This window comes from Amblyomma maculatum, chromosome 1, assembly GCF_055883805.1.
Source record: "Amblyomma maculatum isolate TAMU_Amacu chromosome 1, ASM5588380v1, whole genome shotgun sequence".
NCBI classification, from domain to species: Eukaryota; Metazoa; Arthropoda; class Arachnida; order Ixodida; family Ixodidae; genus Amblyomma; species Amblyomma maculatum.
The window spans coordinates 391,198,370-391,210,779 of record NC_139344.1 but is presented as its reverse complement, the minus strand read 5'-3'; the positions used below and the strand labels follow the sequence as shown (position 1 = coordinate 391,210,779).

Genomic DNA, 12,410 nt, shown 5'->3' with positions numbered 1-12,410 from the left:
AGGGTGGTGCACATGTCGCTCGTGTATCTTCTTTCTCTTCTGAGAGATTATCTTCGGCTCATGAGAAAAATAGCGTTTTGTAACTGCACATCCATCCATCCGTCCGTCCGTCCGTCCGTCCATCCATCCGTCCGTCCATCCATCCATCCATCCATCCATCCATCCATCCATCCATCCATCCATCCATCCATCCATCCATCCATCCATCCATCCATCCATCCATCCATCCGTCCGTCCGTCCTTCCGTCCGTCCTTACATACATACATACATACATACATACATACATACATACATACATACATACATACATACATACATACATACATACATACATACATACATACATACATACATACATACATACATACATACATACATACATACATACATACATACATACATACATACATACATACATACATACATACATACATACATACATACATACATACATACATACATACATACATACATACATACATACACACATACATACATACATACATACATACATACATACATACATACATACATACATACATACATACATACATACATACATACAAGCGTCTAAAATTATTTTGCCTCAATATAACGCGAAAACTAGCTGTGGCCATATTTCGCATTAGGGAGTTTCGTAATTGTCCTGTGAATTTTTTAAACTTAACATCACCATGCTTATGTCACTGGCATAGAAAATAAATAAGAACGGTCCCACAGAACTCTGCACCTGGTCGTTTGCAATTCTCTATATTTTATATTTCCAATCTAATTTTACTACTTCTTGAAGTTAATTGAAGTAGCTACGGTGGCCATGAGTTGAAAGGTACGCAAAATCCAATTTCTTTAATTGTGAACATCAATTTTTTTTTTTTTTATTCGTTCAAATGCATTAGTGAGGTACAAAATCAGAATTTACACAATTTCATTTTGATCTATTTTTGAGTACATTAAATCGTAGACATCTGCCGCCAGCGAAGTGATACTGCTGCAGCCTTTCTTGAATACATATCGGTTACTGGAAATAAGTTTTTCTTTTCGCAGAAACTAAATTTTGCAATTTATTGAAAATTAGCAATAAAGCAAAAAATAAAAACAGCATTGCATTACCTTTTCATTGAGGTCTGCGTTCGGTCGCTCCTTTCGGATAGAAGTCAACTAGTCGGACCACTCTTACACAGTTCGAGCCTGCAGTGAATATGACAAAAAGTTCGAAGCAAGTTCCTCTGTGCCAAAAAGTATTCCGTTTTAAGCTTTTCTTATCGCCTAAAAAAAGCTAGCTAAAGCTAAAAAAGCTAAGCTCAAGAATTGTTTACAGTGGCTTCTTCGAAATGATCGAACATAAAAAAGGTGATATCGTTTACTGTTATGATCGTACAGCCGAGTAAAACAAGACGCCGTACCCCATGGTGCATTGTCGCCAAATTATATTTAATTTTAATCCTGTTCCACCATTGCTTTTTTGCCGCTGCAAGATGATTGGAACATCATACAAAAAAAGAAAAAGAAAAAAGAAAGTCTGTTCTACTATAATAATCATATAGTATTTACGGCCAAGTGAATACGCTTTAAAATCAGTGATTCGCTCGGTACATGCAGTCTGTTTGTTTAATGCTACGCTGGAAGAAAAAGAGAACTTCAGTGGGGAAGGTTTGATTTGGGCGATGAGTCTTTCTCAAAATGGCTACTCACCGAGCGCCGCTCATGGAGGCGCCGCTTGTAGGCGCCATTGCGTGGCGTCGTAAAAGGATGAACTTGTAATTCAAATTTAAGAAACGCAATAACTGAGTGAACTACACATTTATAGAAGAAAACAAAGGTAAAATTGAGAAATATTACTTTAGTTTTTGTCAACCGCAATAAATGCAAACGTGAAAAACGTGCGGGCTTGCAGCGCCATCTCTCCCAAAAGCAAAGAAGCAGCGTCGCACCTGTTCTGAAGAACATGAGCGAAAATGCGCAAGGAGCTCTAGCAGCGCGGTAGTGGCGGTAGTCCGTGGTGTGTTCGGCCGTTGTGTTTTGCTTTCCCGGTCATTAATCGCCGACCTATGATAGCCGAGTAGCCTTCCATTGTCTCTCGTTCGCAAGAATGCCGCTGCTGCAGCCTGTCGTCCCAACAACAATAGCGGCGAGGTAACCGGGTCAGGTGTGGGAACGCGATGCCCATAGGTTCTGTAGAATGCAAGTCGTGTTGAATTGGCGAGTGCGGACTTTCGTGAAAAAGGCTCGCTGGAATATGCTCAAGAAACGCCGATAGCGTGCGCTGTGCCTTCAGGACGGCTCCACCGACATAACACGATGCATTTTCCCGGTGAGTACAGTCCGCTCATAATTTGCATTTCGCTGAGTCGAGTAGTACGGGTACTCGGTCATTCTGTTTTCAAACCCGAGCCAGAGCTGCCCGTGAAAGTGCCGTATTGGTTGACGTTAATAGATGTTTGTAACGGCTGATATGGTAACGACGATTTCAATTCACAGTGGGAATACTTAGGCACTACGACCGAAGTTTTTCGATCAAGTGGAAGGTAATGAAAAAAACATAATTGGACTTCAGTTGATGGCGTGATACATGATATGTGTTCCTGAATTAGATACAATTTGAGAATGCCCGCGTAGAGCCGGTTTGTTTGAACAAGAATACACTCATGAAAGGTTACTCCCTCGCATATAGCAGTACTAGTATCGAAACGGATTTTGGAATAATTGCCTCTGCACCCGCAGACTGCTGATGTGTTGTCGCACCTCTTTGCTAACCAACAGTAATAATTGGTTGGTTCGTTCACAGGAAGGGAAAGGCGCAGTATCTGTCACACTTGCTCTGTACAGTAATAATCGCGGTCGATCATTTCTGTCGAATATATCGCCGTCCTTTATTTGATTGACGCGTTTTTGTTTTGTTTTTTGCGTGCTCTATACATGAGTTATGTGCCAGTTGTGCAACAAATTTTAAATCGCTTCGAGCCGGCGCCTATATGTCTATGGGGCGTGTCATTTTGGCGGGGAATCGACTTCCTGACCGTTTCGCAAGAGCGCAGTTTCGCTTTCACCATTTCACTGAGACCGCTTTCATAGTTCTGCAAGACTTCCTTTGCACCTTTTGACGCCTTATTCTGGGCTGTAAGCTGCCAAACCCGTTCGGCACGCACGCTGCAGTCCGTCGCGCCGAAGTCGTTCCCTCCGAGGGCGATTACTTTCTCGGCATAATCTGCCGCTTCATAACGTGCATTGCAACTGTGTCGTGACCGCGCGTAGCTTGCAGCGCATATGCATAGCTGCGCTACTTGTGTTCGTATGTTTTCAGTAGCCGCGCAGCCATCAGCAAGTTCTAAATCCTGCGGTAGTCCTTGACTTCTCAAGTGCACGTTCTACATAAGCAGGCTGTGGGTAGTTTTGTAAATTAGCGAAGTGCTATGATTTCGTTTTGGGATGATTAGTGTTCATGTTTTGTGCAGTGGGAATGACTGGACAGTCGTGTTAATATCTGTTCGTGCTACCCCGTGCGTTTTTTCCCTGTATACATTACGTTTCGCCGTGTTGCTTCGACAGTTTTACTGGGATAGGTACTACTCGCAGCAGTGATCGTAACTATGTTTTTTTTTTGTTTTTTTTTTTTTTTTAACTGTGCTTAAAACTGTGTTTAAAACTGCGTTTAAAGCGCGGAACACAAACGAGGCTCCACGCTGCGCGCTGTGATATGCTGAATTGTGACCTTCCAAGCGCGTTTCGCTTTCCTATCTCCTCTGTTTAGCCGCGTTTGCACATATTAACAGTGTAGAAGGTCTTATCTGCTGCAGCAGCAGCCACAGACGCTTATCCAACTCTATTTGTGCTGTAGTTCGAAAGGAAGAGAAAAGGACAAGAACCAGCTCTGAGTTAACTGTTGTTCCTCGTTTAGTCGCTGCTCCCTTGGTCTGACAGGCGGGTCCAAAGGGCATGCGTCCCGCACGGAAAAGCTCGAAGCTGTGGTGTCTGCCAGCACGAACCAGTTTTCCGGCGTCACAACAGCTCGTCAGGCCGGCCGCTGTAGGAAAGGCCTTGCCCACTCTGTTGCCGCCTGTGCGGTGTCCGCCCCGTCCGATGCCGGACGAGACGACGGGCTTTTTGCGATGATGACCTCGTGCGGCGAGGCGCACATGTAGCCCTGAGAAGAGTTCCTGCGCAGACGCTGCGCTGTTTCACTCTGCTTGATTCGCGTGTTAGCATTAAACTCCGCACCCGATTTACGACACAATAGTCGCAGGCAGACGCCGGATGCAAGACACTAATAGCACGAATTGGAATAGGTTAACTAGCTGGGCACAGGTGATTTACATTTGCGCAGCCGAATATTTCCTCAATTTCCAGAGCGCGATTAGGGCGCAATTGACCTTAAGCTTGTGTCGTGCACCATACTATTTATTATTATTTTTTATTATTTACAAAGGTGCACTTGAGATCAGTGAAACAAAAAAATAATAAGGAATATAATAACAAATTGTCAATAAAAGCGACCAGGCCAGTGATAACGAGTGATGAAAACAGGTAATAGTAACCGGTAATATAGTAATAGGTATGTATAAAAAGTAATTGGTCAAAAGATGACAGGTGCATGCAATCAGTGTCAAGGCAAGTGAATCTTGCAACATGTAGAGCGTCTCAGTTGGGCAGAAAGTCAGACAAGCTATTTTGACGGTTTTTTGCGTCCTTCAAAAAATATAGCGATCCGTTGCCTGCCTTCCTGCCAAAGTTCCCCTGTTAAAATGATATAGTGATTTTTACTGCACATATAGTCGTTAAGTCCCTAGAAATTACACTTAGCGTAGTCGAGGCGAGGATATGTTTGAATCCGTCATGAACAATCTGAAGCACAAGTATTTTTGATGACCTCCAAGAGAACACCCTGCGCTTCCGCTCCTAAATTGCGAAATTCCGGCTTGTTGCATTTCCTGCTATGCTGAAGGAACGAGCGGAGTTGTGGAAAAACGTCGTAATAACAATCGTTCTTTTCTAAAGCGCAATCAGCTTCCTGGAGAAAGGGGCCCTTTGCCGCCAAGGCTACGAAAAGCGCTTCGCAGTTTCCAGCTACCTATGCTACACGGCAAAGAGAGGAAAAGTTCGAAGGAAACAAATATTATTTTTAAAAGACTGCGTTCACGCTTGCCTTCGCTGAAGTTGCGCGACTTTGGCGGTGCATCATAGTCGAATTTCATTCAAAGAAGGACCAGTTGCGGCTGTATTCGCAATACGATGGCTTATTTCGTCATTGACTGCACATTGTGTGCGCCGAGTGTTTAATGGAACCCTACAGGGGTCACTGTACTGCATGAGGCACGTAGGCACATGTTCACTGCGATTCTGTTTCAACCCTTTGTATCTCAGCGGCGACGTAGGTGTAATGCCGACAAGTTGGAATGGATTAATCATATAGAAAAAAAAAAAAAACGTAACGTTGATACGGCATCAGTTATCACTGCATTGTTTCCGCTTGTTGGGAAGCATTGTCTTTACGCCTCTCGTATATGACCAGTCGCCTCGTAATGTTTGGCAAAGCGATACTCCTGGGATACGAAGGGTTAACACTAGCTTGCATGAAACGCACATTTGCGTTCATTCCCGTTCTGGTTGGGCACGGATTTCTCAGTTTTTGGAACAGTTCTGAGAATGGGGATTGGTGGAAACGCGGGAACCGGATGTCTGTTCCACTTCCGGTTCTGATGTTTCCGCCAGTCAGACGACTCGAAGTCGGGGAGAAAACGACGCAAACTCGGAATAATATATGGATCCAGGTATGCTCGAGAATGTCAGCACACGAAGGAAACATCGGTGCGCTGACCAGCGCTATTTAGACATCAGTGCGCATGAGCACAAGCTGATACTTCTAGCTAATCTCATAAGCGCATAAGGTGATCCCTTTTGGTATAACCTTGCAAGACACGTGATGCGATAGTCCCCAGACCTCCCTTTCTTTCTTTTTTTTTCACGAATTTGATAATAATAATTGGTTCATAGGAAAGGAAAGGCTCTGTATCTGTCACACTTGTTTCTGTGGACACCTGAACCGCGCCGTAAGGGAAAGGAAGAAGGTGGGAGTAAAAGTGGAAAGAGAGCAAGAGGAGCGGTAGTGGAGGAGTAATTTCGACCAGGTGGGCATCTTTAACGTGCGCTGACATCGCACGGCACACTGACGCCTCTTCGTTTCACCGCCATCGAAACGCAGCCGCCGCAGTCGGGTTCGAACCCTGGTGCTCTTGACACAGTGGCCGGGCGTCTTACCACTGCACCACCCCGGCGGGGTCACGAATCTGCTGACTGGAATTGTGAAACCCAAAGTCCGTGGGAAAGTCTCGCAAGTTATGATTACGAAGACCTCCATTGCACATTCGTACTGCTGCCGAGCACTGGCAGCCATTATTAGGGCGTCTTTACTCGCGGTCTGTTGTAACAACTCGCTGTTGTATAACCGCTACCGAAAACACGTCAAGCCGCGAGCGTTTGTCGCGCTTTGCTGTTTAGCGGGTCGTCTTCTCTGCAGGCGATCGCGTGTCGCACAGCAGGGGTGCGTCGCTCACGTTGCTTTTGTGTATGTCCGACTGCTTGTGCTGCTGCGTGACGGATGGGGACGTGTGAGCAGGCTCTGTGTTCTGAAAACAAGACACATGACGCGAGCATTGTCGGGGCCTCCTCGCGAGCACATTCTCCCTTGCCAAGTGCGCGGCATCACTCGGTCTGATTCGCGCTGTCTACCTCCTGTTAGTAAAATGGGAGAAAAAGTTGGCCAAGGTTTTCTTGTAGCTATGCTTGAACTACTGGAAAACAGGAAACCACTTTAGTTGACAGTATTAGCGTAACCTGCGCTTACCATTTTGTGCTTATATAGAAAATATAAAAATTTGTGCTATTTACGAAGTATTTTGTAATATCCATTTCAACAGTGTTCATCTTGTTTTGCTACCGGTTGGTGGTATCTAACAGAGTTGATGTGTGCGTGCGTGCGAGAAGCGGGGGGGGGGGGGGGGGTTACGAACGAAAGGGAAAATGAAGACTGACATCCCGAGCGCGGACCATCGACCGTTAGGGGAGCACAAAAATTCGACCCAGCCGTAGTGGGTTGGGGGGCTTTGGCTTTCGGCTACTGATCCCGAGGTCGCAGGATCGAATGCCGGCTGCGGCAGCTACATCTGATGGGGGTGAAATGCAATACCGTCCATACATCGCACAACAAAATTTCTACATGGAATGTGTTGGAATATGCAAGTTAAAGGTCGACTGAAGGTAACTCCATCGCTCATTTAAAGTTGTGTCGGCGGCTGTTTCTGAGAACATTAATATTTGGTTTGGTTTGGTTTGTGGGGTTTAACGTCCCAAAGCGACTCAGGCTATGAAAGACGCCATTGTGGAGGACTCCGGGAATATCGACCACCTGAGGTTCTTTAACGTGCACTGACATCGCACAGCACACGGGCGCCTTGCTTTTCGCCTCCATCTAAAAGCGGCCGCCGAGGCCGGGATTCGATCCCGCGTCCTTGGGAACAATAGTCGAGCGCCGTAACCACTGCGCCACCCCGGCGGGGGTGCCACTAAGTATAATGGGGTTGCCTATCAATACAGGCCGAAACCTGTTAGTCCCCGCGGTCCCCTTAAAATTCACTGTGAGCATCTTCCTGGAACATGTTGGTATGCATGTTGTAGGGGCAGCTAGAGCGCAAGTACATGAGCGGACAGACGGGCAGGCGATAGGATAGGGCGCACTATACTGCATGCCTTTAGAATGATTTCTCTAATGCTTATGTACAAACCCAGAAAACTCCTCGTTCCGTCAACCTGATCTTTAAGGTCAGCCAAGGTCAAACTTGGGGTTAGCCAGCCTAGCGACAAGTCTTGCTTAGTATAGTGTGCTATGGTGAACTGGCGCATGGCCGCGGCTGACTAGCGATGACCTCGACATTTCACTTCGACCATTGGTCACTGGTAGTGATCAATCGTCAAGGTGAAATGACCTTTGACCTTGATGACTCGCGTGATTCTCAATGATGTTATCGCTTGACACACTTTGCTTAAACGCGCTCAATGGCTGCTGATGTTTTTTCCTGACCGCTTGTCCCGTCTGCTTCCGTTTTTATTCCCTGTGTACCTGTGCCGCTTTGCACTTGTCGTGTGCAGACACCACCCTGGAGAAGCGCCGTCGCACCTCTGAATTGGTCGAAGAAGGTAAAATATTCAGGTAAATTGGTGTGAACCGCATTAAGAACTGACTCGGGAGGGCCGAAGCTTTATTATAAAATCATCTGGTGTTGGTTTGCTTTTTTGCGTACTAACGCGAGCGGGAATATCATTTCCACGTTCTTTGCTTTAGGTTACATTCTGAATTCTTCCCTTGCTATTAGTAGTCGCGTATCATAGCGTTGCTGTTGCACAGTGCGGACACGTTATGGCGACCGGCCTATTATTTGCGGATCGCATTATTCGTCGACTAGGATCGATGGTTCTCCACCGTGCGTGATAGACTTGTGTCACGAAAACCTCACGTCTATCCAGCTTCGTCCTACGCATTTCGAAACCGCCTATTTGCATCATATATAATTCCATTCCGCATATACGTGTCTTTCTCGGTTTCCTCTAATCAAACCTGCTGATGTGGTCTGTTCTGTTTCATGTAGCGAACGTGAGCGTGTTGCTTTCTCCTGCGTTTCAATGCAGTATTAAGGCGAGAGCCTTTAATGGCTCATACTGTCGTTGACAAAAAGCAGTTTTCGCGAGCGGCGCACCTGATTGGTCGACATAGGAGTGACGTCACCAGCCGCCAAATTCGAAGCGACCAACCAGAAGGGAGAAGGTGTGACATACTGCGCCTTTCCTTTCCTGTAAACCAATTGTAATTATATGTAGCACTGCAACGAACGCCGATAAAAGGCAGACAATGAGAGGCAAATGATAGGAGAAGGGTAGGCTTTCGTCATTCTCCTCTTAAGAGACATCTAAGAGACCCTCTAATTTTTGTGAGCTTGTGGTGATGTGGGCGGTCGCTGGCGCACGTTCTCTTGTTAGAGTTCCGGAATGTAACAGCTTGACGCAGCCGGCGTCAGGCGAATTCAAATCACAAAACGTCGCAGTGAGCTGCCGGACAGCCTACACTGCAGTGACCGCACGGATCCTTGTATTCGCACCTGCAGTCGCGGCTTTCATGGGTTGTTCTGCTTAGGAGGAGGTCACGGGTTCGATCCCTACCTACTGCAGCGGTCTCATTTCGATTCAAGCGAGGTGGAAAATAGCACGTGGGCTCGTAATAAAACCCTAATTGTTCTAATTTTAAACGCTCTAAAACTGCGCTAGCATGGCACTCCCGACTCCAGCTGGCAGCATTTAAAATTTAGCATGACACATTTCCGTCTTCGTAACTGTCATCGCTACTGATCCTATTTTGACTGGCGTTCAAGCTGCATTCCTTATTGAGGAAACGAGCTCTTGTTTGGCGATGTCTATTCTCATAGCAGCTGTCTCATTAACTAATCAGTCTCTGGAAGAAGGGCATTTTTTTTTATTGCGCAAGTTTGCCCTTCGGCATAAGGGTCTAAACATATTGATACAGGCCTGTGGCCCCAATGAATGCAAACAGCTCTTGGTAGTGTGGGCCATGTATCCATACTCCTGTGTCAGGCGGTCTGGTAGGGTGGTAGGAGTGGCTTCTAAGGTGTACCTTGCGGGCCATGCGAAGAACAGGACAAGTTGTTTGGAAGTGGTCTAGTGTGGAAGAAGGACTTGAAAGAGTGAAACAGCAACACGAGAGAGGAAGTGGGATATACAGCGAAAGTATGCAACGTCTCTGCCTTGTTCATTGACTGCTTCAAAGAGCTTGCAAACCATTGAGCTGTGTTTGGTATCCGTGAATGATCAGCGGCTCGGCTCAGTCTAAATGATCCTCTATTGTTTATTAACACTGTTCTAAGCGCTTCTCTGTTCAAAGAATTCAGTATATATCAAAGTTGTATATACGTAGACTTCGTGATGCACATGTCTCGGCGGATACGGAAAAGCTTGTAGCCCCCTTCTGTTGCAATAACCCAAACCTTACATATACGCTGCGGCAATTGTTAACCGGTACCAAACATATCTGCGCCGCGGCGTGATGTCATCGGTGTTCACTTTTACTCTGCTGTGGTTGTACAACTCGGCTGTAAAACATATTAGTCGGCCGATGCTTCTATACGTGAAGCTAATCTTCCAAGAAATGCAGTGAAGAAGATCGAAGGGCTTTGTTACGAGATAATATATATCATCGTAGTAAAAGGAAGCGTTGGGTATTTTTTTTTTGTTGTTGTTGTTGTTGATAAATGTTAAGTTATAATTAATCCTGGAGGTAATTGGTTAAACCGTATAGAAGAAAAAACAAACACACGCCGCCGGTGGGATCTCCGAATTTCGCACCCGGTGTTCCACCACTGAGCTACGCGACGGCCGTTTAATCTTCCTCTTTCTTAGGTATCTGTGTGTAACCTACTCTTGAGAGTGTTCGCCGACGCCACCCTCTACCCGGCCTTGACGTCATAGCTAGGCGACGTAAGAGGTTTGTCACACGGCTCCCACCCTCTCCAATACATCTCGTTCTGCGTGGCATTCGCGGTATCATGGTACGTTCCACGTCCGCCGCTGTATACGGTGGAGGGTGGTGTTGACGAATGCTCTCAGGAATAGATATGACACGCAACATAAATACCCGAGAAGAATAAACAGTATATAGTCGCCGTAGCTCAGTGGTAGTGCCCGGCGCGAAACTCGGAGATCGTGGGTTCGGATCCTTCTGGCGGTAAGTGGTGGTTTTTTCTTCTACTTTCTAACCAATTTACCCCGCGTTTAATTATTGCTTCATATTCATCAACAACAACAAAGAACTTCTGCTTTCAATGCGTATCAGTTTGGAGCTAAATTGCAGAAGCCCCCCCCCCCCCCCCCTTTTTTTTTTATAGAACCTCAACTACTTAGGCATGGTGAGCATGTGCCGGCAGTTTCACTGCGACGAATTTCGCGGTAAAGTGTGCAGTTTATGAAGGGTGAAGTTTGGAAATGCTCATCCGCCTCGTCGTGCCGCTGCTTTAGTCAGTGGTCGGGCAGCTGTATTGCTCGGGTTTGTTTTTCCTTGGTATCGTTTTCCCAGTTGCGGGAGCACGTGCCCGTGGGCGGAGCCCCACTGAGCTATTATTGTATTTTCATCGACTCGGATTTATAGGGTCGTTTTGACGGGTGAGGAGGAAGGCGCTGAGGGAAGGTGTTTTTCTTCCTCTCGCTGGCTTGTGCAGCAGCCGAGTGGCAGACTCAAGCTCAGCCATGCGCTGGGCTCGAACACGCAGTGTTTTCTCGCACCGTTTTGCCAATCCGATCACAGCATCATTGGTACGTAGCATATGCATAGATCCCAAATAAGGTTCAGCAAGGACGTAGCTGTAAGATGGAATTAAGGAAAAAGGACCCTTTAAAGGGGCAGAGACACCAAATTACAAGGTTGTGCAAAGCTTGTCAAGCGCTTCTTTCGTGTTTGAAGACTATCAGGGTCAAGTGTTAAAAGGGAGGCGTGGAAAATATTTTCATTCTTCTTTAAAGTTTGTGGAAATGTTCGCTCTTGCATTCCAGACCCATCGCTAGCGCATTGACTGTGACGTATGTTCATGGAAAAAAGAACATAATCAAGTATTTGTTGCGTCATTGCACACTTTTCTTACGTAAGAGACGATGCTGCTGGTCAGCTCGTTTCGGCTGTAGTACGTATACCACCCAGCGTTCTAACAGTTCTAACGCACAGACAGCACGACGGCTCACTGTAGCCAAACTTATGATTGATGGCAATTTTCATTCACGCTAATTTGCGAAGTCAAATTCACATACGAAATAATTATAATCCCTATTGGCTTCACAGCACGAAACATATAGGGACGATAGACATAAAAACGACATGGACGGGCGCCTACAACTAACTGAGTTTATGGAAGCGTACAGACGTGGCAATCAGGCATCCATGAAATGGTCAGATACCGAACAAGACCGGTTTTTTTTTTTTTTTTTTTTTTTTAGCGAGCGAAATGATAAATGGGTATCCGGGACAAAAAGCCGGGTGTGAAAGAACAAAAATGCATAGAGACGAGCTTTATGCGGGAAGGCGAGCTTTACAAACAGACTCGCGCTAAGAAGGGTTTGAAACAAACAATAGAGAGAAAAAAAAAAAACGAGGGCGAGGAGAGAGCCGCGAGCACAAAATCTAGGAGATCCTCGACTGAAACGCGAAAATTTACTTGTTTAAACGAAAGTAGAAAAGCTAGAGAGAAGAAGATAGAAAGAGAAGGGGAAGAGAAGAGAAGAAGAAACACATCCGGTGGCGGCAATGTACGATAACAAACAATAGCAAGCACTCGTTGAAAGAGCCCCCGGGTAAAATAATACACCC

The 12,410-nt window shown here is 45.9% G+C and overlaps 1 protein-coding gene across 2 annotated transcripts in view; it reads left to right on the top strand.

Annotated features, from left to right (window-relative positions):
* The first annotated feature begins 1,938 nt into the window (after positions 1 to 1,938).
* LOC146208538 (beta-1,4-mannosyl-glycoprotein 4-beta-N-acetylglucosaminyltransferase-like) overlaps positions 1,939 to 12,410 on the top strand; it is a 31,783-nt gene continuing 21,311 nt past the window's right edge. For both annotated transcript variants that reach the window (XM_084594564.1, XM_084594556.1), the window contains exon 1: positions 1,939 to 2,312. In XM_084594564.1, coding sequence (XP_084450690.1) covers positions 2,300 to 2,312 — 13 coding nt within the window. In that variant the 5' untranslated portion in view covers positions 1,939 to 2,299. The remainder of the gene's footprint in view (positions 2,313 to 12,410) is intronic.